Here is a 24,810-nt window from a genome sequence, read left to right as displayed (position 1 = left end):
TCAAAGAAGTGTGATGCAGGCGACGGCCTTTATAACGGAGTGCTTGGGGCTTCCGGAATTCTTCGTTATACAGGTCACTCGATTGTAAAGGTCGCGCAGCACACAGCTCGCACAAGAACTGGGGCAGAGTTATTCCTTCGTTACACAGGTCATTCCGTTCTAGAGACGTTCGTTGTAGAGGTGTTCGACTGTGGTTGGCGTCGGCATGAGAGAAGCATGCGTTCAGTTTGAACGCATGCTTCGTCAGAGGTTCTGTCGCAAGGACACCACTTATCACTGCTACAGAAGCCGAATAATAGACGCACAAGCCTACGTGTTATTGTTCATAACTATTGCAGTCAATCTGGCAACCTTTGTAGCCTTCTGGTGAATACTTCGTCATTACATTATTAACGACACAATCAGAACAGTCTTCTTGCGGAGAAAACAGCTCAGTATCGCCTACGCAAAGCCCTTACAGGGCACAAACACGAGGATGAAAGTCATATTTGGCAAGAACGCGCTTTTTTTGAGAGCTGAAAAAAAAAGCACCGTGGATGCCAACGCTCATTTGCAAGAAAAATCACATTACGTGAGAGTCACCGCGTAGGCGTGACCTTGTTATACTCGCGATGACCTAAGTTGATGTAAAAAAAAAAAAGGTTTATTGAAGAGCGGCAGATGCCCGTTGGCCGCCGGGGCTCATACCCAGTGGCACACACCCAGCGGCTCCATGGATACATACCCGTTGCTATGTATTTTATACATATTTCATACATTGGTGAATTTCTTTTTCTTCCCCTATATACATGTACGTGACAATTTTGCCGTGTACAGCGAAGTAACACGTGGAATATAAATGCCGGTGCTCCGCGGCTTAGCTTACCGCGACGAGCTGTGTTGACGGGGTGCATTTGCATCGCAATTCGCGCTAACTTTGTGCTTTATATATTACCTGGTGCCATTAATGGGGCCTGCCTCGCACAAGTGGCGTCCTTTCTTAAAAGCAGACTCATGATTATGCGTTTTCCGGTACGTCAGGCCTTAAAACCCGCAGTGCGAAATCACTGGAAGCACTGTGAGCAGTGCTCTGATTTCTGCCATTCGCGGCGCTGTACGCAAGCACGTTGCCACCGCGCCGCTACTGCCTTACGACGGCCACCCGGTGCCTATGGAGTGTCGCATGCAGTGACCGAAACGCACTGCCACCCCCAACTCACTCACGAAGACATCGTCCTCGATCGACTTCATCTACAGGTTGGATCGCTTTCCGACTGCCCAGAATATACGACTGCTGTAAATCAAGGGAAGCGTATCGCACGACTCCTTGTCTTTATATCTGTCTGTATTTCTCGTTGGTTAAAGCTGTGACCTTTAGATGTCATTCACTTAAAGCGCCTCTTCAATAACACTCTGCCCTCCCCCCTCTCAATTTTCACTGAGCATGCGTTGTACTCAAGCCTGAAGCTAAACGATCCTTGCATAACAATAACCCGTTATTTGCAGTGCAGTGCTCACGTTTGTCTGCTTTCGCGTCCGTCCAAGGAATTCACAAATTCACTGCCTTTACAACGACAGTGTCTTACCAACTATGGAACGTTAGCAACTCGTTCGCATAAACAGCGAGACTTTTCAATGATTCGCTATCGTATTGCACGTACCATGACGTCGCCGAGCTTTTGCCACTCCGTGCGGAAGTATGCGTGCAAGCCACGCATCGATCCACGTTGCACCACGCTCGCCAGGAACAGCATGAACATCAGGGCGTACGAGGCGCATGCACCGAACGTTGCGACCTGCGACAGGAGGCAAAAAAACAAAAATGGAATTCATGCGCTGGACGGTCTTTCGAAGCGGATTAGTGTGCTCTGCGACGCTAGGGTATAACTTGTCGGCAAGTGCGGCTGCGGGGACTCTCGGGTGCGTTTTTGCAGTAGCAAAATGATTGTAACTGGCGAAATAAATGGCATTTGCTTTTAGGCCAACTTGTGTCCTAGTTATGTCCATGTAGGGTTGAAGACAATTATAGTGAATTACAAGGTGGTCCTGAAACATTTTGCAGCATATCAGTTGAAGAGGGGGAGGAACTCGAATGACACACGAGTTCTACGGCCGTGTCGTAAACTCAGTGATTGCACGAGTACTCGTAAACGTATGTATATTTCAATGAACAAGCCCCAATAATTTAGCATGAAGAATATATTTTATCTTAGGTCCGGGTGTAGAAACAAATTTAGGCAAATCAATGAAAACCATTTATATAAGTGAACTAGTTGTAGAAACACGGCTTAGTGTTTTCAGGGTCGTGTTTTCTACATGTTCTTATCGCCTGCTGAAACATTGCGGCCACTGACTGCTCTCACGGATTTATCGCCCTTATCGTGCTATCGCTGTCGCGCACGACACCACTTCCTATAAGGGGAAAAAATGGCGGATGTTGGCACTTCAGCGCCGAGAAGCGCCATTCCGTTTAATGCTCTGCGATGCACTACATTCTGAAAACGACGCGTTCTCTGTGATCTGCTTTGGAAAGTACCATGACACTTGTGTGTGTGCATATATATATATATAACTAAACACCTTTAAATATTTGATACCATTCGACAACCACTGTTTATGCTCACTGCTATCACTGCAGCTTGGTGCCATTTTCCTTATGTTTTTCACGCAATTTCGCTAAATAAAACGTTGTCTTTTACAACGCCTTTGCGATTGCAATCTATACAAGAACGCCACCTCGGTGCTATGAAGTATTGAACTGAAGTACTTTTGGCAAAGACCGGAGTACCATGACCGTAGGGCCGCTTACTATATCAACTCAGAAAAACAAAGAACATTGTTCTTGTGGTCACTTGAAACTGCGTTACTTCGCTGCAATATACGGCAAGCGTTTGTCCGTGAACGAGTAATGAAATCACAGGTGTCGTCAAGGAATCATACCTTGGCATAGCTTCTGATGCCTTTACTGACTGCGAGGAAGCCCGCGAACCAGCAGATGGCTATTACGAGAAGGCTGTCGAAGTTTATGGTGTCAACTTCATCGAATCCAGAGCTGAGGCGCATGACTTTCTTCCTGCAAGGATGCAGTTGTCGACCATATTCTTAAAAAAAAAAATGTGCAGTAATGTTTTCATTACAGGTTGCGACACACTGTCACTTGTTAGAAGGTAAATGTAATTATCTCAGTACACTCGCTTCCAAAGCCCTGCTTGCAAAGTTTAATAAAGACGTCATGAGCAAGTGCGTCATGTGTTTTTTTCATGTTAAGCATTACCAGGAGAGCGATTGGATTGTCGAAGAAAGCTTCTACATTCTGGGGTACGTATTGCGTGCCAAAGCCGTGATTATTTAACGGGACACGCCGTAGTAGAGGCGTCAGATCAATTTTGAGCAACTGGGGTTCTCTACCGTGCTTCTAAATTTAAGTAAACGAGAGTTTTTGCACTCCTACCCAATTGCGATGCGGCCACCGTGGCCGGGATTGAACCCGCAGCATCGAGCTCAGCAGCTCTACGCCAGGTGTGACTGTGCTACCGCGGTGCCTGTTGCAAAGTGGTGTGTTGAGCCTCTGGGTAAGGACAAAATGTCACAAGAAGTTGATTTAATACATACAATGGCCTGCCAGTATAGTGTTGATGAGCCCGCAATTTCTTTCTATCGCGTTTAGAAATAGTTTAGATTCATGCCTAGTTGATTACAAAATGGTTCCTATTGTTTAAAAAGTTATCACTCGATGCAGTTTTAGGCACATACGGATGAATCGGCGCATTCGAGGAGTGATTGAATAAGTGCAGAATGTGTATCGCGAAGAATAACTACGTTATCCTAAACAATCGAGCCTAACTGGAATTCCCTTTAGTTCAGCTTCTTAGCTAGCCTGAAGACAATGGGCTATTTCTAATGCCATATATCCCAATCACTTACTTGATAATTCGCCGTGGAAAGATATATAACGGACGCGAGTGCGTACAGCCAGGAACAGAAATTCATCAGTTTTGCCCCAAATTACGCAGTACTGACACCAATAGCAATGTTTAACGTTACGATCGAGCTCTTCGGAAGGTGTAACGACGGAAATATGTTAGCCTTTGTGCGCGCATTCTCGCCTCTTTGCCCATGGGTCACGCGACGTCCTATCTAGGCAGTGTGGTTTCCTTTATGCTTCGTGCGCGCATTCCTTGCTTCTCCGCGACCTCGGCGAGGAAGGCGCCGGTAGCGCCTGTGTATGCGTATGTGCGCGTCAGTGCCTTTCCCTCTGATGAGTCAGTGGCGGTTATAAAATCCGTTGAACTGGCTTCCATGTACCGAGCGGTGGCCGCAAGCGTGGGAAGAGCGTTCGCTCTCTCTATCTCTCTCTCTCTACTGAGCGACGGCGTTCCGAGGACGCTATAAAAGATGTCCCAGTCAACAGACGTCAGCCTTCGATCAGCGCAAGCTAGAGCACGTGTGCCGCTCTCCATCGCGAAGCTTGTAGAGCTGACCACTCCGTAGCCGGTGCAATTGGAGGTTATTTATTACTAGTTATGTTGATCGACTCGCGTCTCTGCCTGGGGCCCTCACTTCTGGTCAAGGTCCAGACCACTAAGCCTATGTTAACTCCGCGGTTTTGGGTGGCGTTTTTAACATTGTAAAATGCTGCTGAGCATAAGGAACAGCGTCCTGGAAGCTACGAGGCACCTCACGACGTTGTCGTTATCGAGAGCGTTGCTTTTGGTGTTGCAGGCGTCGCACTTTCATGATGCACGAGAAGAAAGCCACGGAAAACTGTTGATGTCAGCCAGCATCCAGTGAAATATAGCAGCACTTTCGGCTGACGGCACACCTGGTGCTTTCAGTGCGCTCACGTGGTGCCACACCTTCGCCTGGACGCCACGCCAGTGATGGCACACGTTCGGCTGGGGCGTGCACAACACGAGTACGCCCCATCGCCAAGGATGACGGCGGAGCGCCGTGCGGTCCCGCCGTGCAGCGGGCGGCAGCAGACCACGAAGGCTGTACTGCTCCGTTCAGGCGCCGTTTTGTAGCAGACTGTTACGATGCAAGCCGTGCGTCGCACAAAGCTGCTTTTGCTGCTAGAATCCAGTAGTTCTTCCGGTCAGCGAAGACTACGCAATTGCTCATTGCTACTATCCAAGAGCTCCGACGTGAGCAGCCGACGAAGGTCACCGATGTTCGGGCATTTCTAGGATGATGAGAATGCATAAAGCTGCAGCATCAGGTTTTGCGATTGGTATTTCAACTTTGGTTTCCGTTGTTTCCGTTGTTTCAAAGGCACTTCAGGCTAAACCGGAGTACACGCAAGGTGCTGACAACGAAGTTCGCAGCCTTATATCCCATTACCCAAGAATCATTCGCATGACCAGGATCATTTGTCAGTTCGCATTCGAACATTTCTAATAAATAAAACATTACACTGACGTTTCAGTTCGTGAACGCGGGTCAGGTGCAAGCGTATGGGTCGTATTCGGAGGCTTTTACGTAAGCCTCATGAACGTTGCCCCAGCACGGGGACCCACGCCTCGTTGACGGAAACAATGTCTCGCAGATGCCAGAGACGATCCCACACAGAGCAAACTTACCCAAACTGGTTATCGATAAAGTCGTTCTTAAAGGTTTTGCCGCCGCCCGCGTGAAGCTGGACATTCTGTTCGCTTTTGTGCTTCCGGACTTCGTGCGAGACATGCCGCAGGCTTACAAAAGGGCTATAAACGCTGCTGAGCAGTTTATAAGTTATGCCGTCTTGCCTGATACATCCACATTGTGGCAAGCCACCTAACACGTTCCACGGGAGTCTCCTGGGCACGCCAAACTCGCGCCTTTTGCCGGACTTGTTCAAATCATACCCGGCGCTTTGCGACATCTTCTGGGTCGGTAGATTTGCGTTCAGCCTGCCACCGCTTCCGTCGCTGCGCCGTCCTTATCGCTTGGTCTCTAAATCCCGAGATGAGCACGGTACGTCCAAGCTCACACAGAACTCGTACCAACTGCCATAAGAGATGCCAGCGCCCTCTCCTCCTGTCGTGGCCTCTGACGTCACTGAGTTTGCACCTTTATTTCCCGTCGCGTGGACATGTCCAAGCCATTCGAGAGAGCAGGATTGCTAAGCCTTACCGAGCGCCTGACGCGGCGTTGTGGCGTTTCTCTTGGCCACTGGCGAAGTGTTGTTCTGTATCAGTGAACTGCTGCGTCATAATGTGAAGTGTTTCGTTTGCGTAATGTTCGCATAGACTACGCCTCGTAATGAGGCGATGCTGCGTGCCGAACGGTCACGGCAATTATGACAAAGGACCGAAGCTACGAGTATTCTTGATCGTTCCCAAAGGACGACCTAACCGTGAAATGGGAGCGTGCCGTTTATCGAGATGACATCAGTATCGGTTCTCTCTGTGATCGGAAAGTATCTATCTGTACGTCTTCACTGCTTGTTGTTGAGCAGCTATAGAAGCATGTTAGGCAGCATGTTCTAAAACATGTCCGACATGTTAGGCTCTTGCTATAACATAATGATCTCGTAAACGCTTCGGACTTGCTAGCTTAAGCCTTAACATAACTACTTAGAACACTTAGAACTTAGAACTACTTAGAAGAACTTACCAAAAATGGGAATGCTGCCCTTTTTCATGCAACGCCTAAAGAGAGGGAGCCTCCCGTGGCTATCACAAGACATTTTTGTGAAAGTAAGGATTTTCATGTCTGTCTGGATTTTGAGTCTGTAATGTAACAATGGTCATAATAACCATGACACTGTGCTGCACAAGATACTTGTGACAGCAGCAAACTATCTTCCAAAGAAAGGAATTGAGATGAAGACAGATGTTTTGAAGTCTACAAGAACGCAGACTCCAGGACAGGAAACTGCAGAAATTTACAAAATGAACAGAGACATTTTCCATACGTTCAAATGCCGTATAATACATTCACAGGTTATATACAAAAGGACGCTTTGGATGTCGTTCAACATAGCTACCGAGCCACGCGAACATCACCGAGCGTCGTCGTTTCCTCTCTCTTCATCTTCATCGATGACAGCGCCTCGTAGCATGACTCCCGGCGGCGAAGGCGCCGTCCAGTTGCTTGTTGGGTCTAAGTGACTTGAGTCTTGTGACGTGGCCGATGTCAGAGGCAGACCGCGCCATAGTGACATCGAGAGGTTTGATTTCATATGTCACACGTCGGCTACTTTGCGCAAGACACTATATGCGCCAGAATCTCACATCGTGATGGTGTCCAGAGGAGGACCATGTCACTAGGGTTGAAATGGGCATCGCGGTTAAAAGACAGTTACGTCGTCTAGGTAGCAAAAGCAGATCGACCACTTAAAACCGTGAAGGAGAGCGTGCAGCATACCTGCGAATTTAGCTTGGGCATTGCATAAACAAAATAGAATTACTCTGAACTGATAGAGGCCGTCCGGTGAAATAAAAGCGGTCTTTTCCCGGTCCATGTCTTCAACAGCAATCTGCCAGTACCCCTGAACGCAGATCTACCGAAGAAAAATGTTTTGCACCGCGGAGGCAGTCAAACGCGTCAGCTATCCGTGGCACGGGGTACACGTCTTTCTTTATTACCTTGTTAAGATTTCGGTAGGCTACTCAGAAGCGCCAGCTGTTATCCTCCTTTCTAACAAGCACTACAGGGGAAGCCCAAGGACTTGAAGAAGGTTCAATGATGTCTTGGGCAAGCATCTTGTCGACTTTCTTCTGTATTACTTCGCGCTCAGTGGTGTATCGGGCTTGCATCGCCAGTGTTCATGCGATGCTTCACAACAGATGTGTGGCCCAGTGGTCGGCCATTAAGATCAAATATGTTCTAGCACTATGCGAAAACGCAACGGAGCGCGTTCACGTGGGGAGCGGAAGGTCAGAGGCGATCATTTTTACAGTTGAATGATCCGAATTGGGACTGGTAGGCTATGGGGCATTAGAAATCAAAGCGGAAATATTGCAGTTGCAGTCTGGTGCAGTGATTGTAAGGGAGATACCCTGCGGCAACACTTGAGGACATAGGCTGACAGTCACAATCGGGAGGCACGCGGTACTTTTCTTTATACAGATGACCATGTGTGGGAACCTGACGAACAGAGAACGTCAGAGTTGGGTGACACGATGTTATCACCGTCGACGACTGGTGGATCGGGAATGACGTCTATGAACGTCACAGCAAGATGGGGCAGGCGAATGCGTTCAGCGGAGCATAGTCGACTAGGCTTCGGACCAGAAGGATCTACGTCATATGGTAGGACGAGTTGAACAATGCCGACAGAACAGTCAATAAGGGCCGAATGTGCACACAGAAAATCGAGTCCCAAGATGAGTTCATGTGGGCACTGTTCATAACATAAAACAAAACAGAAGTATGGCATCCAGCAACAGTAACATGGGTGGTACGCATCCCAGTAACAATCGGAGTTATAGCGACAGCTACGCGGACTAGAGGGATCGAAGCGGGGGTGAGAATTTTGTTAAGGCGAGCACGGAGAATGGAGCTCATAACTGATATGTAGGCGCCGGTGTTAATGAGAACTATTACATGTGTACCGTCCACGTCCATGTTAATGAGGTTGGGTTGTCCCGGTAGCATGCACAGAGGAATTGCGGGTTCGGTCGTCAGCGTACGTTCACCTCTCGGAGCTGCGCCCGTCAGCTTACCGAGGAGTGGAGGGTATCGACGAGAGAAGGAAAGCGACGACACTGGGGCGCCGGGACTGGCGTCGCGATGGCGACGGAGGCGGCTCTGTCGCGGAGGCAATGAGGGCGGAGCAGGATCGTCTTGAACGTGCGTCGGCATGCGAGAACTGTCAGCCGGACGTCGAAAAGTTGAGTACGTCCGGCGAGGTTATGAGTTCGACGGAGCGCCGCAATGCGGGGAATGTGTCCGACTCGTCCACAGCAGAAGCAGATCATCTATCATCTGAGGTGCGCCATGCTGCCGAGTTGGTGTAACGAGGACGAGCGTACGAGTGTCGATACGAATCAGGTGATACAGGTGGGCGGCAGTTCGGTCTGCTGACTGGGCAAAGCGACTGCAGTCCCACGTTGGCTAGTTCTTGCCATACAACGGTTTTGGATGAGGGAAATTGTCGTTTGAGAATCGGCGGGGGCAGGCATTTGGGCCGAAACAGATGACGCAGCTTCAATCTCCCGTCGGACAACACGCACTATATTCTCTGGTGCAACAGGAGTGGGTGGTAGGCGGCTGTCCTTGCACGTAGATGTCGAAGGCGTGTTGGAGAGGCGTGAAAACTGGCGCGCAATACGGCGACTTTTCGCTTCTTCAAAGCGCCGGCATTCATTCATGACGTACTAAACTGTGGAGGAGTCTTTGGAAATGAGAAGTTTAAACACGTCGTCCGCTATACCCTTGATTATGTGGGCAAGCTATTCAGCTTCCAGCCTATTTTCATCGATTTTGCAACACCAACGCTATAACGTCTTGAATATATATCAAGTACGACTCCGTGCAAGTTTGAACCTGGTATGCAAGAGTTTTCTGAGCGTCATGACAGCGTCCGATTGGCTTGCCAAACAAATCGGTGAGCTTTTGTTTACATGTATCCCAAGTCATGATTTCGTGCTTGTAGATTGTAAATGAAACTTGTGCCATTCCCTCAGGGTAAAATATTATGTTGGCTAGCATGAGTGCATGGCCCCAGTTGTTGGGTCTGCTTACCCGTCCGTACATTTGCAGCCAGTATTCGATATAAGTGTTGTCGTTGCCGGAAAATGTACCCGCGCCACGAAGTTGTATGAGCACAATATGGCGGTTGATGGGGGTGTGTTCGGGTACGGTCGGTGAAGTGCCTGAACTACTGTCATCATCGTCTTGAGTAGGTATGGCTAATGGAGCCAAGGAGCGCCGCTGCGCAAATCCGTCTTGAGTGTTGAGGAACCTGCACTCTCCAACAAAGTGTTACGGGGAGGAAAAGACGTACAATATATTTACAGGTTATATATAGAAGGACGCTTCGGACGTCACTCAAGATGGCTACAGAACCACGCGAACATCACCCAGCGTCGTCTTCTATCTCATCATCTTCCTCGCTGACAGCGCCTCGTAGCAATATGTAAGCACGTGTGTGTAAATAATCATAAAATGCACTTTATTCATTTCATTAATTTGTTTCATTACTCTTGCTAATTGGCCACATGTTCGATTGCGCACAAAGCATTTTTAAGTGGAATGATAAATTATCTTAAAAAAGATCACGGACTTTAAAGCGTTACGCTATCCTTAAATCAGCACCAATCACAACGCAAAAGGCAAAATGAAGCGATCACATATGTGAAACTCGCCACGACCATTCTTTCCTTTCACGGGAGGCGATGAGACGCGCTTCAGAACATCCTGCGCGGCTCGGTCAAGTCGCATGTCATCATGGCGGCAGTGTGCAGGCCTTGATTTCCAGGTGGCATTGACCGCTCTACCCTACTCCTCCGCGACGCTTCGCCTCCTTTATTTTTTCCCATTTCCCTCAACGCCACCCACACTTTCATCTAGGTGGCAATGCTTTGCTGCACAATATGGGGCGAGCTCCACCACTGGAAAAGCTGGCGCCACCGTCAGCGTGACGTGGTATGAGGGATCACGTGGACACAGCGGCCGCGTCGGCTGCTTCGGAAGCGCCGAAGCGAATTGAAAATGAAAGTTTAAAGTCCCACTTGCGCTGCGGTTCTGATTAAGTGGTGAAGATTTCCCGTCTTGGTCGTCTGCTTGACAACATTTGAAATCACTATAATAGGTAGTGGCTGCCTTTGAAGCCGTGCAGCATGGTGGTAGGCTACCGCTCGGTGCCGCAGTGCCGGACGTATGTAATGGAGCCCTGTGTCAGCCTTATTCACACGTAGCCGTAGGACAAGGAGCTGCGTGAAGCTTGGCTCGCGAAACATAGAACCGGCAGACAACCATCACCTACAACTCGAGTGTGAAGCAAGCACAGACGCGAGGAAGATTTCTAATACCCCCCCCCCCCCCCTAAAAAAATTCAACCACGCGACGAGCAAGTCGCCAGCCCACTTCTCGTCCAAGCCTGGGATGGAAGTGGATCCTGTCTCGTTGAAAACCTTCTCACTTCCCTGTTTACTTCTGCAGCCTCGAAACACCTCTCTCGGCTCACTGTCTATATTGCCTCACTAGCAGCCACAACGGCTCTTTGTACGTTACTGTCACGTACAGGAAGCTCCGACACCGAGCACACCACGATCTGCACTTTAAGGGACATGTCGCGCAATTCGTCTACCACCCTTGGCCAAGCGCTGGGATAGTCCTGCCCCTTTTCTGCTTAGGATGTCAATTCGCCCACCTGCTACTACGACAAGGTTGCGTCCGTGGCCATCTTCCGCGAGCTTTTCTTTCGTTCGTTACGTGGCAAACCCAATGTCCACCCTGGAAATGTCGCTAACACCACTCTTTTGTCGCACAAAAGCGTTTTTTCTTTTTCGAGCGTGAAAGAAGCCCGTGAATGCACGCAAAGTGCGTCGAGCGGCCAGCCGTGCGGCAATGTTGCGTGTATTCGCAGGCCTTTTTGACGGGCGGAAAAACACTTTTATGTAGCATGTATTCAGCAACAGAACGCTGTATCGGGAGTTTTCATTTTGCTCTACAATTTTCTCATTGACACTTTTCATCTAATTATAATATTTGAAAATTTATATAATAAATCATTAAGACTATTTATGTAATTAGGCGGAATAAAAAAAATAATCTGAGTATCTCTAAGCGACTCCAAACAACATCACCATTGTTCTGTCCAGCTACGCGGCATTTGCATATTTTTAATGCTTGACTCAACTTACGTGGGGCATCATGGACATGCTTGTAGCGCACGCGCGCTCAGCGCTCATTCTACCACCTGAAGACGGAACGCTGCTCCTGGTACCGCCAACGAGCCAAGTGATTTAAACGTTCACCGTGCGTCAATTCCGTTTCGCCATTGTTTTTTTTTCAGCCAACAGCACTTTAGGTTTGTGGAGGCCCTCTAACCCACCGCGTGCCAGCCACGCGCCAGCAATAGCTAGCGGTAGAGCACAGTATACGGCGGCTGCGCCGACGGCGGGAATGTACCTGAAGCGACCGTTTAATTCGTATCGTAGTAATGTACGCATGTGTACAAATGCCCGTGGCGGCAGCTCACAGCAGGAACTGCTCGGTTGAGGTCTGCGTGGCGTTGAGGCAGGTGCTGCGCATGGCGTTGTACTCGGCGCCCGGGACCATCACAGAGTGGCCGCTGCCTGACAGAACCGCCAGGGCGTCCTTCTCACTGTAGTTTTGCGACGCGTATTTGCGCGCTAGGGTGGCGTTGATGTGCATGCACGGAACCTGTGCAGACGAAAATAGCAAGATGTGGACATATTCCTAGGGGTCTTTGCACTTTTGGATATAGATTTTGAAACTTTCATTTCCGGCCACTAGGTTAACAGACTGTCTGCACGAAGTGGCACATGTGGGACCCTTTAAAAATTATTTTTGTTTCTATTACATGAGATTTAAACGATGTTTGAATCTTGAAGGGGCACCGGCTACTTCTTTTCCAATAGAACGAATATACTAAATGTAAAGAAACAAGCTGGCAGTGAACAAAAGAAAGGTAACAAGGAACACAAGAGTAAAAAAGTCACACTAGAAGTCAGCTCATACAGACGTACTAAAAGCATCTCACAGGAGAAAGCACATAAAGCACACTGGAGCGCAAAATTACCTGACAGATATGCAGAAAAGTCACCTCACAAGAAAGGTCGCACGAAGCAGGCTAGAAAAAGTTTTGCGTCTACCTTCTTTTCCGCCATTGTGCGACGTTTCAGTTTATAGTCGGCATTTGTCCTGCCTCTCTCTCTCTTTCTGTGTTCGTGCCTGCTCGCTTAACTTCTGGAAGAAATGCTACATTTCTTTATTGGATGAACAAAGCAGCTCGGCGTATATGAATAATTATGGCGAGAGGTGGGGGGCGTGTAATGATTTTTTTTGTTGAGAAAATAGCCAATTTGCAACGTCAGAAAGCCATTTAAAGCCACACTGACAAAAGTTTAGAGAGATCCATGTGTTAGCCGTCATTTTCATGCTGTCGGGACCGGTGTGCTTGCAGCTACCATAGACACTAGCGCCATATTTATCTCCAGTAGCTTTCGCAAAGCGTTACCCGTAGTGGAAAAGCCCAGCGCGTAATGCGGCCTGCTTCCACTTGCATGGCATATATTGCCTGAAAAGCATAAGTTAGATTCTAGATTCTGGCGGCTACGACACAATAACGACGGCAACCTGAGGGTCACAACTCATGGCAGAATGACGACGGCTGTAGCGAAAAGGGTGGACGGGCGGAACGAATGAACCAGTCTCAAGTTTCTAACGGCTTTTGCCGTAACATCCGTTGCTTAAATATGGCGCGTATCGGTATGATTGCCTTGTAGTCAACAAATCCAGTAAACATAGACTGCAGAACGCTTCCTGTGTCCACCCGCATTATGACGGCGTTTCCTTTATTTCGGCCACAGGACGCACCTCATAGTACATGCTGTGCACCATTAGTACATCTAGCCCATACAACGCATAGCCGTCCTCAAAAATTCTCTGTGGTGTCGGCAACGGGAGATTCTTACATCTCTTACATTCTAATAATGTCCTGCACTAATTCTATGAAGGCTCCTGATAACGTGTATTTGTCCGTCCCAAGTAGATACTGAGAACATATCAGATACATGTAATTGGAGGACCATTTTAGGATGATGTCAGCACGCGTTCCAAGGCACTACTGTTTGACACTGTAATTAGAAGACGATTCATTAATGGTTCACGCATTGGGTTATTATATGCATGACGCAGCTTGGACACGATAACCCGTATTATAGGGCCGCGTTTCGACATTTGTGCGCTTTCATGCGCTCGGAAATTTAAGAAATATTGCATCTTTGTTTCTTGCCATCATCAAAAAGCAGGTCGGTATGGACGATGTACCTCAGGCGCAGCACCACCTATGCCCTTACAATGACATAGCCTTCGAGGTCTGCTTTTGTTAATTAAAGAGAACCGTCAGCGGAAAGTGCGCTGGGGACACCCCGACTAATAATAATAATAATAATAATAATAATAATAATAATAATAATAATAATAATAATAATAATAATAATAATAATAATAATAATAATAATAATAATAATAATAATAATAATAATAATTATTATTATTATTTAGACAATCTAGTCTACAAATAAAACGAGTTTTTTTGAAGTGCGCAATCTGTATTTTGTTTTTAGTTATACTCAATTTTGTTCGGGCTAGCATGCAGCTCCCGAATAAAAAAAAAACCTGGAAGCAACTTCGTGGGAATATCCTGCTGAGCATGTTGCTTGGATACTTGTATAGTCCTTTCGGAATACGTCCGGTAGTACATGTGTTTAAAATTCATCGTGGTTATGGTACTGCGGGCGTCCTCAGTATGTCCCATAAAAAGCTAGGATGTTCGGATTTTTCCTGAACATCCACAGAATATTTGTGTTTCCTGGGAGCTAAATATCGTCAGCTTTTTCGGGATTGGTGCAGGCGTAGTTGCGCCGTCCAAAGAACGTTGTTAGGCATAGCATTATGCGTCTTTTCGGAGAAAGAGGTGATCGCAACCAATATATGACATTCGAATTTCTGTGGTTCATATCTGGTTAATGAGTCACAATGTACCATGTAGACTATGTAGGTTGAGAACACAGATAATTGCATTTAAATTGTGACCAACGGGTCATAATCTCCTCGTTTTATAACGTATTTTGCTGTGAATATCCTGTACCGTAATGTAAGCGCTGCGTTAGAAGTAATGGTGTGGCATTAACGCTTGCTCGTTAGAGATCCTACTTCCGGCAGAAAATGCTCCTTTATTACGCTTGCATCACCTAGCCAAACCTATATATAGACCTATGTTAAAAACCTCATGTGCCTAAATTAGCGAGGGTTCAGTGTCTTAAGGTTCCAGTGAAGGCCCTCGCCCTACGTAAATGTCTGTGATATGTATTGTCGTGCTTGCATTCGATTATTAGGATTATGCAAAATTCATTCGATAATTCGAATACCGCGGCTGCGCGCACACTCGGCATACCACTCACCCAAATGTTCGTCAAGCACAACAGTGTAGATGACGGCAAGGACAGTCACGAAGCTATTCATTCGTGAACATGTTCAGGCCCGTGCAAAGTACAGGTGGACTTAGAGTAAGTAGACAGTGACTCAGATTTTGTCACAATAGTGCTAAAGGTACTTTGCAATGTCAAAATTCAGCGTGCGTCATGAAATCGCCATCCTCGTAGCGATAGAATGCTATGGGGCTTCACTGGCTTTCTTGATCTCCAAAAGGAGGCTTCGGAACTGAAGAAAAATTCGTCCTGATTCGGGCATTAAAGCTGGGACCGCGGTTCCAGGACGCGGGCAGTCACCACCTTATCGAACAAAGTGAAGATAGCAGACCGTAGGCGTTAAGACGAATGAACGAATACAGGAAAACATCGGAACTGTAGAGCAAGTGAATTATTCAAACAAGTCAAGTAGAAATCAGCAAGGTGAATAAGTATCAAGTATCCTTGTAGTGTCCGTTACTCGATAGGGGTGGAGTGACTGCTAGGGGAGAGAGCGAATTTCGATGCCCCTACAGTAACAAATATTTTTCCAGTTGGCCAGGTTGCTTTCCCAGGGCGCCTAAATTCTTTTGTGACATTCTTGGACAGTCCGGTCCATGTTAACGTTTTACGTGAACCTAATTTTGCCGTTTTTGCCATTGAGTCACGTGAAGAGGGTCTTTACCCGGATGGGCCCTGAGCCCTCCCTGTTAGTAATATAATTGTCAACTCACGTTCCTGTAGTCTCTCTCGTAGCACATGGAATCCGTCCATAGTTGCTTGCAACTGGTCCACGGAAGTGTGCTCGAGAAAGAGTAGTAGAGGTAGAGCACGCCATGCACCACAATCGACATGTAGACTGAGCACGACGCCAGGGTGAAGTAAAGCATTATCCAGCCAATGCCTGCAGTGAAGTCAAAGGCATAATTGGCGTGATCCTTTGATTCAAGTTGAACATCTTAACGGGTTCACCGGTTGCTCTTTACATATTCAAAGACTTAAGGGAAGACTCCAAATTTAGTTTGTGCCCCAAACAATCAGCGTCAGCTTCTTTCAGTTCTCTTTACACTGGTATGAAGTTTCATTCGAAGTTTCATACCATGTTCCACTCGGCTCATGCAGTGTGACGTCATCGGGAGCTCGATTCTCGGTGTGCGGTGGTTGACGGCTGACGGAGAGGGCAAATTCAGCAGAGTGAATCTAAGGCTCCCAGTTTGCCGAATAAATGCCAAAATTCAAGAGAAGGACCCGTGCCGCTCTTTCTCGAAACATTAAAAGACTGGCAGTGTTAGACTGGCATGCCGTTATGAGGTACTAACACCGAGGGCGAGAACGTTGGACCGTTTTTATATTACGTGCGTTTAAAATAAAGCTTTCATATGACATTGCTAACACAACGGTACTTCTGCTAAAAGCCACCTTTCATACCACATCACCTTTCTCCAAACCTAGAATAGCCAGACAGTCTCTTGGAACATAACTATGCGGCTGCTTTTGGAAAGGAATATAAATGTCCTAAACGAGATTTGGGCGGGGGTATTCTGTAAGAGTCCACCTAATGGACAAGTCCATTTCGTCTGCTGCTGAACCACTGATTGGCTTGAGTACCTGCCACCTCCTGACGCGTACCCCAGCACAGTCATTCGGAACTTCAGCAACAGATGAAATAAAGATGCCCGTTAGATGGACTCTTACCTAGTGGTACCTAATTGGTGTGATAAAAGGTAGGCTTTTGACCGCACCCCGGGCAGTTAGCTCCGCATCTTGTAGGGCACATTTTATTGAGTAGGTTTAAGTTGGAGAAGGTTCCTGTCTGGAGCTATCTCCAATCAGTTGCCTTCGCTCTAGTGAATGATTTGTGTGGGGGAGGATATTGTATCCTGGTTCCCCCTGTAGTGTTACGATTACTGCGAAGGCACCAAATAAAACGACGGACGAAGGAAGACGACATGGGACAACCACGTAGGCGCCTACGTGGTTGTCCCGTGTCGTGTTCCTTCGTCCGTCGTTTTATTTGGTGCCTTCGTCGTTATCATGCATAACCAACTCGCCCACCAACACGTGCCCTGTAGTGTGCCAATAAAGCCGAGTATTCATTTGGAACAGACAGGTGGACTTTCTTGTGTGGATTCTTTGGGTGCTCTGATTAACTACCGTCGAGCTACCCTGTCCGCCTCTTCGTTCCCCGTTATTTCTGCAGGTCCTGGTACCCACAGCATTTTGTGTTAAATCGGCTGTGGTTGTGTTGTAGGGCGTGTTACGCCGCCTCTCGTCTCGAGGAGTGCACGAAGTGCGTGATGGTTTATTAAGGCGAAAATAGCCTTAAGTGGCTTATGGGTCGAAAGGGCCCTTGTCAGACGTTATCGAAAATTCGACCGTCCGGCATTACGGCAGGAAAATTCGATGGCACTAAAATTGATGGCAGCCGAATCAATTGGTCAGAGTTGAACCTACGAAGATTTTTCGTATTTAAGGCAAAATTTAATTTTTGGACGCGAACCCACGACCTTTGGTGGGAGTCGAACCCTCGAGTTCTGGTGAGACCAATATTCAATGGCACTAAAATCGATGGCGCCACCATTCGTGGTCGAATCCACAGCCATTGGTGGGTGTAGAAGTTAGGTAATTAAATTCATTAAGTAGAATTATTAAGTAAGTTATTTACGAAAGTTCAATAATGTAGAGTTAATTAGGATATAGTTCATTAAGGCACTCGACCCAAGTGCAGTTGTTGGGTGTCGAATCCACCACATTTGGTGTCGATAAGGCGACGGTAATTAGGGTACCGTTACTAAGATAACGTTAATTATGGCACTCTAACCCATGACCTTGGGTGGGAATCGAACCCTAGACCTCAGGTGGGACCATAGTTCAATGGCACCAAAATTGGTCGAACTTAGGACCAGTAGTGGAAGTTGTACCCATACTTTTGGTATTAGTAACGCAAAGGAACCCAGGAGTTTTGGTGTGGCCAAAATTCAATGGCACCAAAATTGATGGTGCCAAGATTGATGTTCGAATGAACGACCATCGGTGGGAGTCATACCCACAACCTTTAAAGTTAATCAAGGCGAAGTTCATTAAGGTGCAGTTAAGAGGATGCTTTAGCTCGGGCCCAACTCCGACGCGGCCTATTCAAATACATGTAAAAGGCAAGAACGTTTTTCTGAGATAACCCCTCGACCGATTTAAAGGAAATTTGTTGCATTTGAAAGAGAAAGTTAAATTCTAGTGACTGTTTTAAGCGGGATTTTGATTTAGGTTATGACTTTTGTTAAAGCGATTTTCAAATATTCGAAAGTTTGAAAAAGAAATAGAAACACGAAGTTTACAAATTCATAGGTCCGCAAAAAGAGCACATATCGTGGTTCTATAAACGGTATCCATTAGATAATTCAAAGCGGACAAATTCGATATGTCATTTTCCATCTTACGTGAATTTGTTATGTTGGTTACAAGGGTTCTGCAAAAGGTGTATTTCCATATTGTTATTTTTTTATTTATGTGTAACATCTATTTTGTCCACTTTGGATGTACTATTGGATGCAACTCACAAAATTGTATTATCATTTTTCGCTGTTGAGTTACAAAATTGTAAACTTGATAGTCTCGTTTTTTGAAAATTTCCGAGTTTTGCCAATTTTTGATGAAAAATTGACGACCTAACTCGAAAATTCGAAACCAACAGCCACTACAGTGTAAGTTCTTTTAAATACAACAAACCTCGTCAAATTTGGTGCAGTGGTTGCCGAGAAAACGAAAACATGTATTTAGATAGGACCGCCCGAGCTGAAGCTTCCTCTTAAGATAGAGTTAAGTAAGGCAGTCGAAGCCACGAACTTTGTTAGGAGAAAACCTGTCATAGGAAGTAACAATGAATTTTAATGAATTCTCAAGTAATTTACTAAATGTTTCGAGGGCGCAGGCTTTTGCCTTCACCCTCTTTAGCGTAAGCTAAAGCGACTGTCAGCTCTTTTTCTGCCGTTCAGTAAGTGCCGGCAAGCGTTCTGGTAATCACTTTGATGGTTAGTGATTTGCCGGTGCTGATGCCCTCCGCCACTGCTATAGCTTTCGCAAGGCGTCAAATTCTTTTACTTCGTGTTTTAGCATTACTCAGCCTTGCTTGAACAATTGCGGCCATGCACATAACGTGCCAGGTACTTTTTTCTTTTTGTAAGCGTTAGTTTAACCTTCGGCAATAGAAATTTGCTACACATGTTCAGTGAAGCCATGCGCCCGACATATAACTCAAAATTGATCACAAATTCTGTCCATCAGGTACTGCCAAGTCTTGCACAAAAAGGCTTTCGAAATGTTTTTACCAATCTTATGCGGAACTGCATATTGCGGAAATACACAACAATACATATGTGTAGATATATACACTCAAAGAAAACTAGAACAAAGAAATTCTCAATCAAACTAGGCGGCCTCAGAATTAAGCCGAGGAGATCCGCCGTGGTTACTCAGTGGCTATGGTGTTGGGCTGCTGAGCACGAGGTCGCGGGATCGAATCGCGGCCACGGCGGCTGCTTTCGATGGGGGCGAAATGCGAAAACACCCGTGTACTTAGATTTAGGTGCACGTTAAAGAACCCCAGGTGGCCGAAATTTCCGGAGTCCTCCACTACGGCGTGCCTCATAATCAGAAAGTGGTTTTGGCACGTAAAACCCCATTTAATATTTTTTAAAGCTGAGGATGGCGAGTGCTGCAGGAATAATCCCAGTGCTATACGCGAGCAGCACGGTCACATAGCTTCTCGCTAGCTTCGAAGGTGTTCCGTCAGTCCTTTCTGTCATCAGTGTTACCTAATTCTGCACACACACACAAACACACGTACACGCACACGCAGACACACACATGACAGCAAACACCAAACTAAATCGTCTGAATTATTTAGGAGTTCGATGAATACGTCTTTAGGCATTTGAAGTATTGCTGAGGTTCTGGCTAACATGTATATAGCATATTCAACTGGTGGTGTCGAAATTCAAGCCCCAGTTTGCCAGAGGGAGATATGGAAAGTCTTAGCAGGCTGCATGCACCAGAAGTTATTGTGGAGCAGCAAACACGCCATGGCCGCTATCTTTTCGCACCACCTGTGACACAAAGTGTTTTCGCTCCAATGTGTCGATTAAAATGAACCGTTCTGACGCGTTAGCGTGTTTCTGTACGTCCATGGATGTTTAACTTGTTTAAACGCACGAGATAGCACGAACAAATAAGAGCTAATAGTGGCTAAAAAGCCACACCAATCCAAGCCTGTAACACAACGAGCCGCTTACGTGTTACCATAAGCTAGGCCTTGACACCCTCGTATATTGAGAAACAATCTAAGGAAAAAAAAGACCGCCAACATAACGCCTGAATTAATTGCTGAAGAGCTGGGATGCAGGCCAGGGAGCGAGAGTCTACAACACTATTTATTTCCCGCAAAGGGGTCAGGTGGTCGTGAAATGGCATCCGCATGGCGTGACGCGGGCAGGCCATGCGCCGCCATACGGACGATGTCATACTTTTCGCGGAACGAAGGCTTGCGGGATAAATCGAAAAAAAAAAAAAAGATACGCTTCTGCGGCGAAATGCCGCTCGGCTTTTTGCAGCGCGATACGCACTCGTAGCAATGAAGGCTTGATGAAAATTTCAAGTAGCCCCACAAGACATATCTTTATATATATATATATATATATATATATATATATATATATATATATATATATATATATATATATATATATATATATATATATATATATATATATATATATATATATATATATATATAAATGCGGGGGTGGGCGTTTTCGAATAATTCTGCACCAGATCATAAAGCATTCGCGGAATTTCGGATACCACTGTCGCAGGTATGATTTCAGTGACTATTCAAACTGGGCAGAAAATCTTTGAGTCCCAGTGGTCAGTTTCCACGAGCTTCGGCAAAGAAGCCGGCGAAGCCCGCAGAGTTCAATAGTCTCATTTCAGCGGTCTTTCAAAGTTCGCGTGCGACCGGAGTATTAGAACTTGCAATTTCTCAGACTACTTGTTTACAGTGCACGAAATCAATTGCGCCTTTTCAAACCTCCTTAGGCGGCTCAGCTGTTGATTATGCAAAACAGAAGTGAGGCGCGCAGACAGGAAACAAGAGTATAGAAGTGGACAACACGAACGCCGACAACGGTGGACAACAAACGCGGACAACAGTGGACAACAAGAAGTGGACAACACGGCGTTGGTGTTGTCCACTTCTATGCTCTTGTGTCCTGTCTGCACGCGTCACTTCTTTTTTGCATAATGAATCCTTACCAACTAGCTGAGCTTTCTGTCGTTCTCAGCTGCTGATTATAACCCCTTCGAGGAGCTTTCCAAAAAGTGGATGCATGCAAAGAGACAATAAATAAAAAATAGTCGAATCACATGAGCCTTCAAGACGAAACGCTCGTTTGATAATATGCGCCATCACATGTGTGATTGTAGGCAATATTTGTTTTCTGTAGCTCATATAAGGGTCCGTCTTTTAAGCTGCGAAACTGAACAATTACTGCAGGAAATTCGAAGCGCCAGTGAATGACGACGGCACTTAAACAAACAGGTATTGCGCTAACTACCGTACACTTCGAACAGGCGTGATATACAAATGTCTTAATACAACAAGAAATGGAAAATAATAGCAGCGACATGCAAAGAAACTGGACGAGAATCACAAATAAACAAGACAAAACAATAATGAAAAGTACCAGCATGATAGTATCGCCAAATTATATGGCTCCCGCATGCAATAAATAAAATAGCTTCTTATCTGATAAATAATATGCGGGTGGCAGTTATGCAGCTATTTGTGGCCCGGCGATATATGTTTCTTGTGAGTGGGCTGCCAGGTAGCCCGAACCCACACTTTTCTGATCAGTTAGTTACGCGAACTTGCGCTAAGTGGCAGTTAACGCCTCGGGCTCACGTTAGGATTTCTCATTTTCACATCAGTCAAGGGTATCGCGTGGCAAGGGCTTAAGTGGCTCTACTACCCCGCTCAAAAAAATTTAAAAGAAAAGCCGCGTCCAACACCATAATTTCTTAGGAATTACTGCGTAGCCCATGAAAGTCAAGTGCTGGCGTCGAGCGCACCTGCCAAGTGTCTTTTGAATCCTGTGCAGGAAAGGTGTTACATAAGTTGTTAGAATTGCAATAGCCGTGGAAATGACGAGCGGGGACATAACTGCGCGCCAAAGTCCAGAAATTTAGAGTTTTGCGAATAAATATGAATTAGGGCCCGTATTCCCCCAAACATCCGCCATGGTTGCTTCTATGATGTTGGGCTGCTGAGCACGAGGACGCAGGATCGAATCCCGGCCACGGCGGCCTCATTTCGATGGGGGCGGAATGCGAAAACACCCGCGCACTTAGATTTAGGTGCACGTTAAAGAACACCAGTTGGTACAAATTTCCGGTGCTCCCCACTATGACATGCCTCGTAATCACATCATGGTTTTGGTGCGTAACATCATAATTTAATTTCAATACCCAAAGCCTTGTTATGCTTGAATTATTCGTAAGAGAAAACTTGTGTCAGTTCTGCTGCTGGACTTATTATTAGGGAAGGCGGCCGGCCAACAACCGAGATCCCTTAAGAATGAAATGTTTTGTGAATTAGGCCTCAGGAGCTTTGCCTGGATTATCTAATTTCTGATTTAGCCCCCTCTTCAAGCAGCACTGACATGCGGATACCTGTATTCTGCGTCGCATCAGACCTAGTTAAAACCACCTTTTTATTTACACGATATATGTAGCATGGCTTGCCCTAATACTGTGCGAAATAAATTTGGTTCCAAAATTCAATATGAAGATTAGTTGATTTGGAAGGCCGAACTGTCCTAACGCAATGAAGGAAGACGAAGACCGGCAACTTGTTCACCAAAAGTGAACAAAGTCTTTACTCCTTGAAATATTTTGAAAAAAACTGTCTTTGGAAGAAAAGGCCATGGCATTTGAAATACGGTGACGGATACAATAACGACGAAACAAATACAAAATGCACAGGATGGTCTTTGGGATTCAACTTGATTTGCCACAATACGGATTACATGCTTGACACTTTCCGCATTACAACCCATTGTGTACCAAAGCCATTTGATGCTCATCGACCGTCCTGTATGGCGATCGTTTTTAGCGTTAGCCGTCCTGAGCGCTGTAATCATTTTGCTTAGTGCCAGTAATCAATTCGTCTAGCTTTTGCCTAGAGCAACACGCTGAGGCATCTGACATTCAGTGATACTAATGCAGCAGTCTATGAACCTCTCGCATGTGTCGTACTATTAGGCACATTTGGCACTTGCGGCAGGCTAATTGCACTTATGTAGCGCGTTTTGTGAAACTACCATTTAACAACTACTATGGAAATGAAAAAAAAAACGCAGCAAACAGTGCGATCTCATCGCACCGAATTTTCGGGCTACGCGAATGGTACGATCCTCAAGGTTGGTGCGGCATACTCAAGCACTAACCTTTTGCTAAGGGAAATCCTCCAAAGGCTCCAGGCACCGTGAGGCTGGTGAACTGACCGAGGAAGACTTCGAGGTACATCATAGGCAGTGCAATGACAGCCATGAGGAACACGTACACCGCGATGAAGACCACTGAAATAGTGCGGGCACGTCATTGTTAATTAAAGTGTGCAATAACCACTGCTATTTAGCGTCCGTCCGGTTAAAAAACAAACACAAGGCATAATGATTTGACTTACAAGTTAGCGTGCGCTATAGAGACTCCTATGAACCGGCAATATAGGTAGTTCAGTTATTTCGTGATGTAATGATCCCATTGGAAGATCTTTTTACCACTCCATTTTCAGCCATCCCCATACCTGTGTTCTCCGGACCCCTTAGCGTACAAAGCGCCAGCCTTTGCAATCTACATGTCATTGATTCATTCATTCGAAGATCATGTGTACTCGCACTGCCTCTATATTGTTGACCAATCCATGCTATAAATGTTGGTTATCTGTGTCTCACTCGGCGAGACTTCCCAGAAGGACGCGAACCCAGGGTTGTTAGGCAATGAAATCATTTTGGAAACGCCACACAATACGAAAAACTGGGCTGCCGATTCGCCATCCAATCCGACCATGGAGACGGCCTGGAAAGCACGCTCAGTCCAGTGCTTATGCTAAAGGTGGTTTCACACAGCAACATGTGAAAACAGCAGAGACACATATTGCAGATATATCTAAGTTTGAAATGTCGCGGTTTCTGACGGAATAGTAAAAATCGTCTACTATTCCTCGTGTAGCCGGTGTATAGAAGAATGCTACCCCAGATCCGCCGGAATACTCACGGCCTCCGTTATGGTACACGGAATTCGGGAATCTCCACAAGTTGGACAGGCCCAGACACATGCCAACTGTCGCAAAGAAGAACTCATCCTGGTTCCTCCAGTGATGCCTCGGTGCCGTCATTGTGAACATGGTGTCCTTCTGCGTTTGTCCTCCTCCTTCTGATACCGCTAGGAACGTCCCGAGGCCGATGCACGTGGTCGAGGATGTGATGATGATAGTCCTTTAAATCACGGCACGTACCCATGTCGGTTGATTGGCTAAGAATTATGTGGTAGCACGCACGTAAATGACAACTACAGGAGTTAATCGAAGGATTGGAAATGGTGAAGCTGTAAACGAAGAAACAGTTCGTGTATATTTGAGAATTTACACTAGATGAACCGATGATTACACTTAAAAGAAATAAAAGAAGGTTCATTG

General features: G+C 46.3%; 1 protein-coding gene across 1 annotated transcript; it reads right to left on the bottom strand.

Moving 5' to 3' along the window:
* Positions 1-1,622: 1,622 nt before the first annotated feature.
* Positions 1,623-24,510, bottom strand: LOC142578373 (sodium- and chloride-dependent creatine transporter 1-like). Its single transcript, XM_075687768.1, has 6 exons — positions 24,390-24,510; positions 23,561-23,692; positions 15,800-15,969; positions 12,110-12,294; positions 2,920-3,052; positions 1,623-1,775 (listed from the first exon to the last, which is right to left on the bottom strand). The coding sequence occupies exons 1-6, from the start codon at positions 24,508-24,510 to the stop codon at positions 1,623-1,625; spliced, it is 894 nt and encodes a 297-aa protein (XP_075543883.1).
* Between the last annotated feature and the right edge of the window lie 300 nt (positions 24,511-24,810).

The sequence above is a fragment of the Dermacentor variabilis genome, chromosome 4, assembly GCF_050947875.1.
Source record: "Dermacentor variabilis isolate Ectoservices chromosome 4, ASM5094787v1, whole genome shotgun sequence".
NCBI lineage: Eukaryota > Metazoa > Arthropoda > Arachnida > Ixodida > Ixodidae > Dermacentor > Dermacentor variabilis.
Note: the sequence above shows the minus strand (reverse complement) of the source record. Positions and strands in the feature narration are given on the sequence as shown.

Coding starts and splice junctions, on each gene's coding strand:
- LOC142578373 (XM_075687768.1), bottom strand. CDS start 24,510: ATGACGGCACCGAGGCATCACTGGAGGAACCAGGATGAGTTCTTCTTT. Junction 23,693..24,389: donor CGTGTACCATAACGGAGGCC/GTGAGTATTCCG, acceptor GCACTATTTCAG/TGGTCTTCATCGCGGTGTAC. Junction 3,053..12,109: donor TCAACCGAGCAGTTCCTGCT/GTGAGCTGCCGC, acceptor GCATCCTTGCAG/GAAGAAAGTCATGCGCCTCA.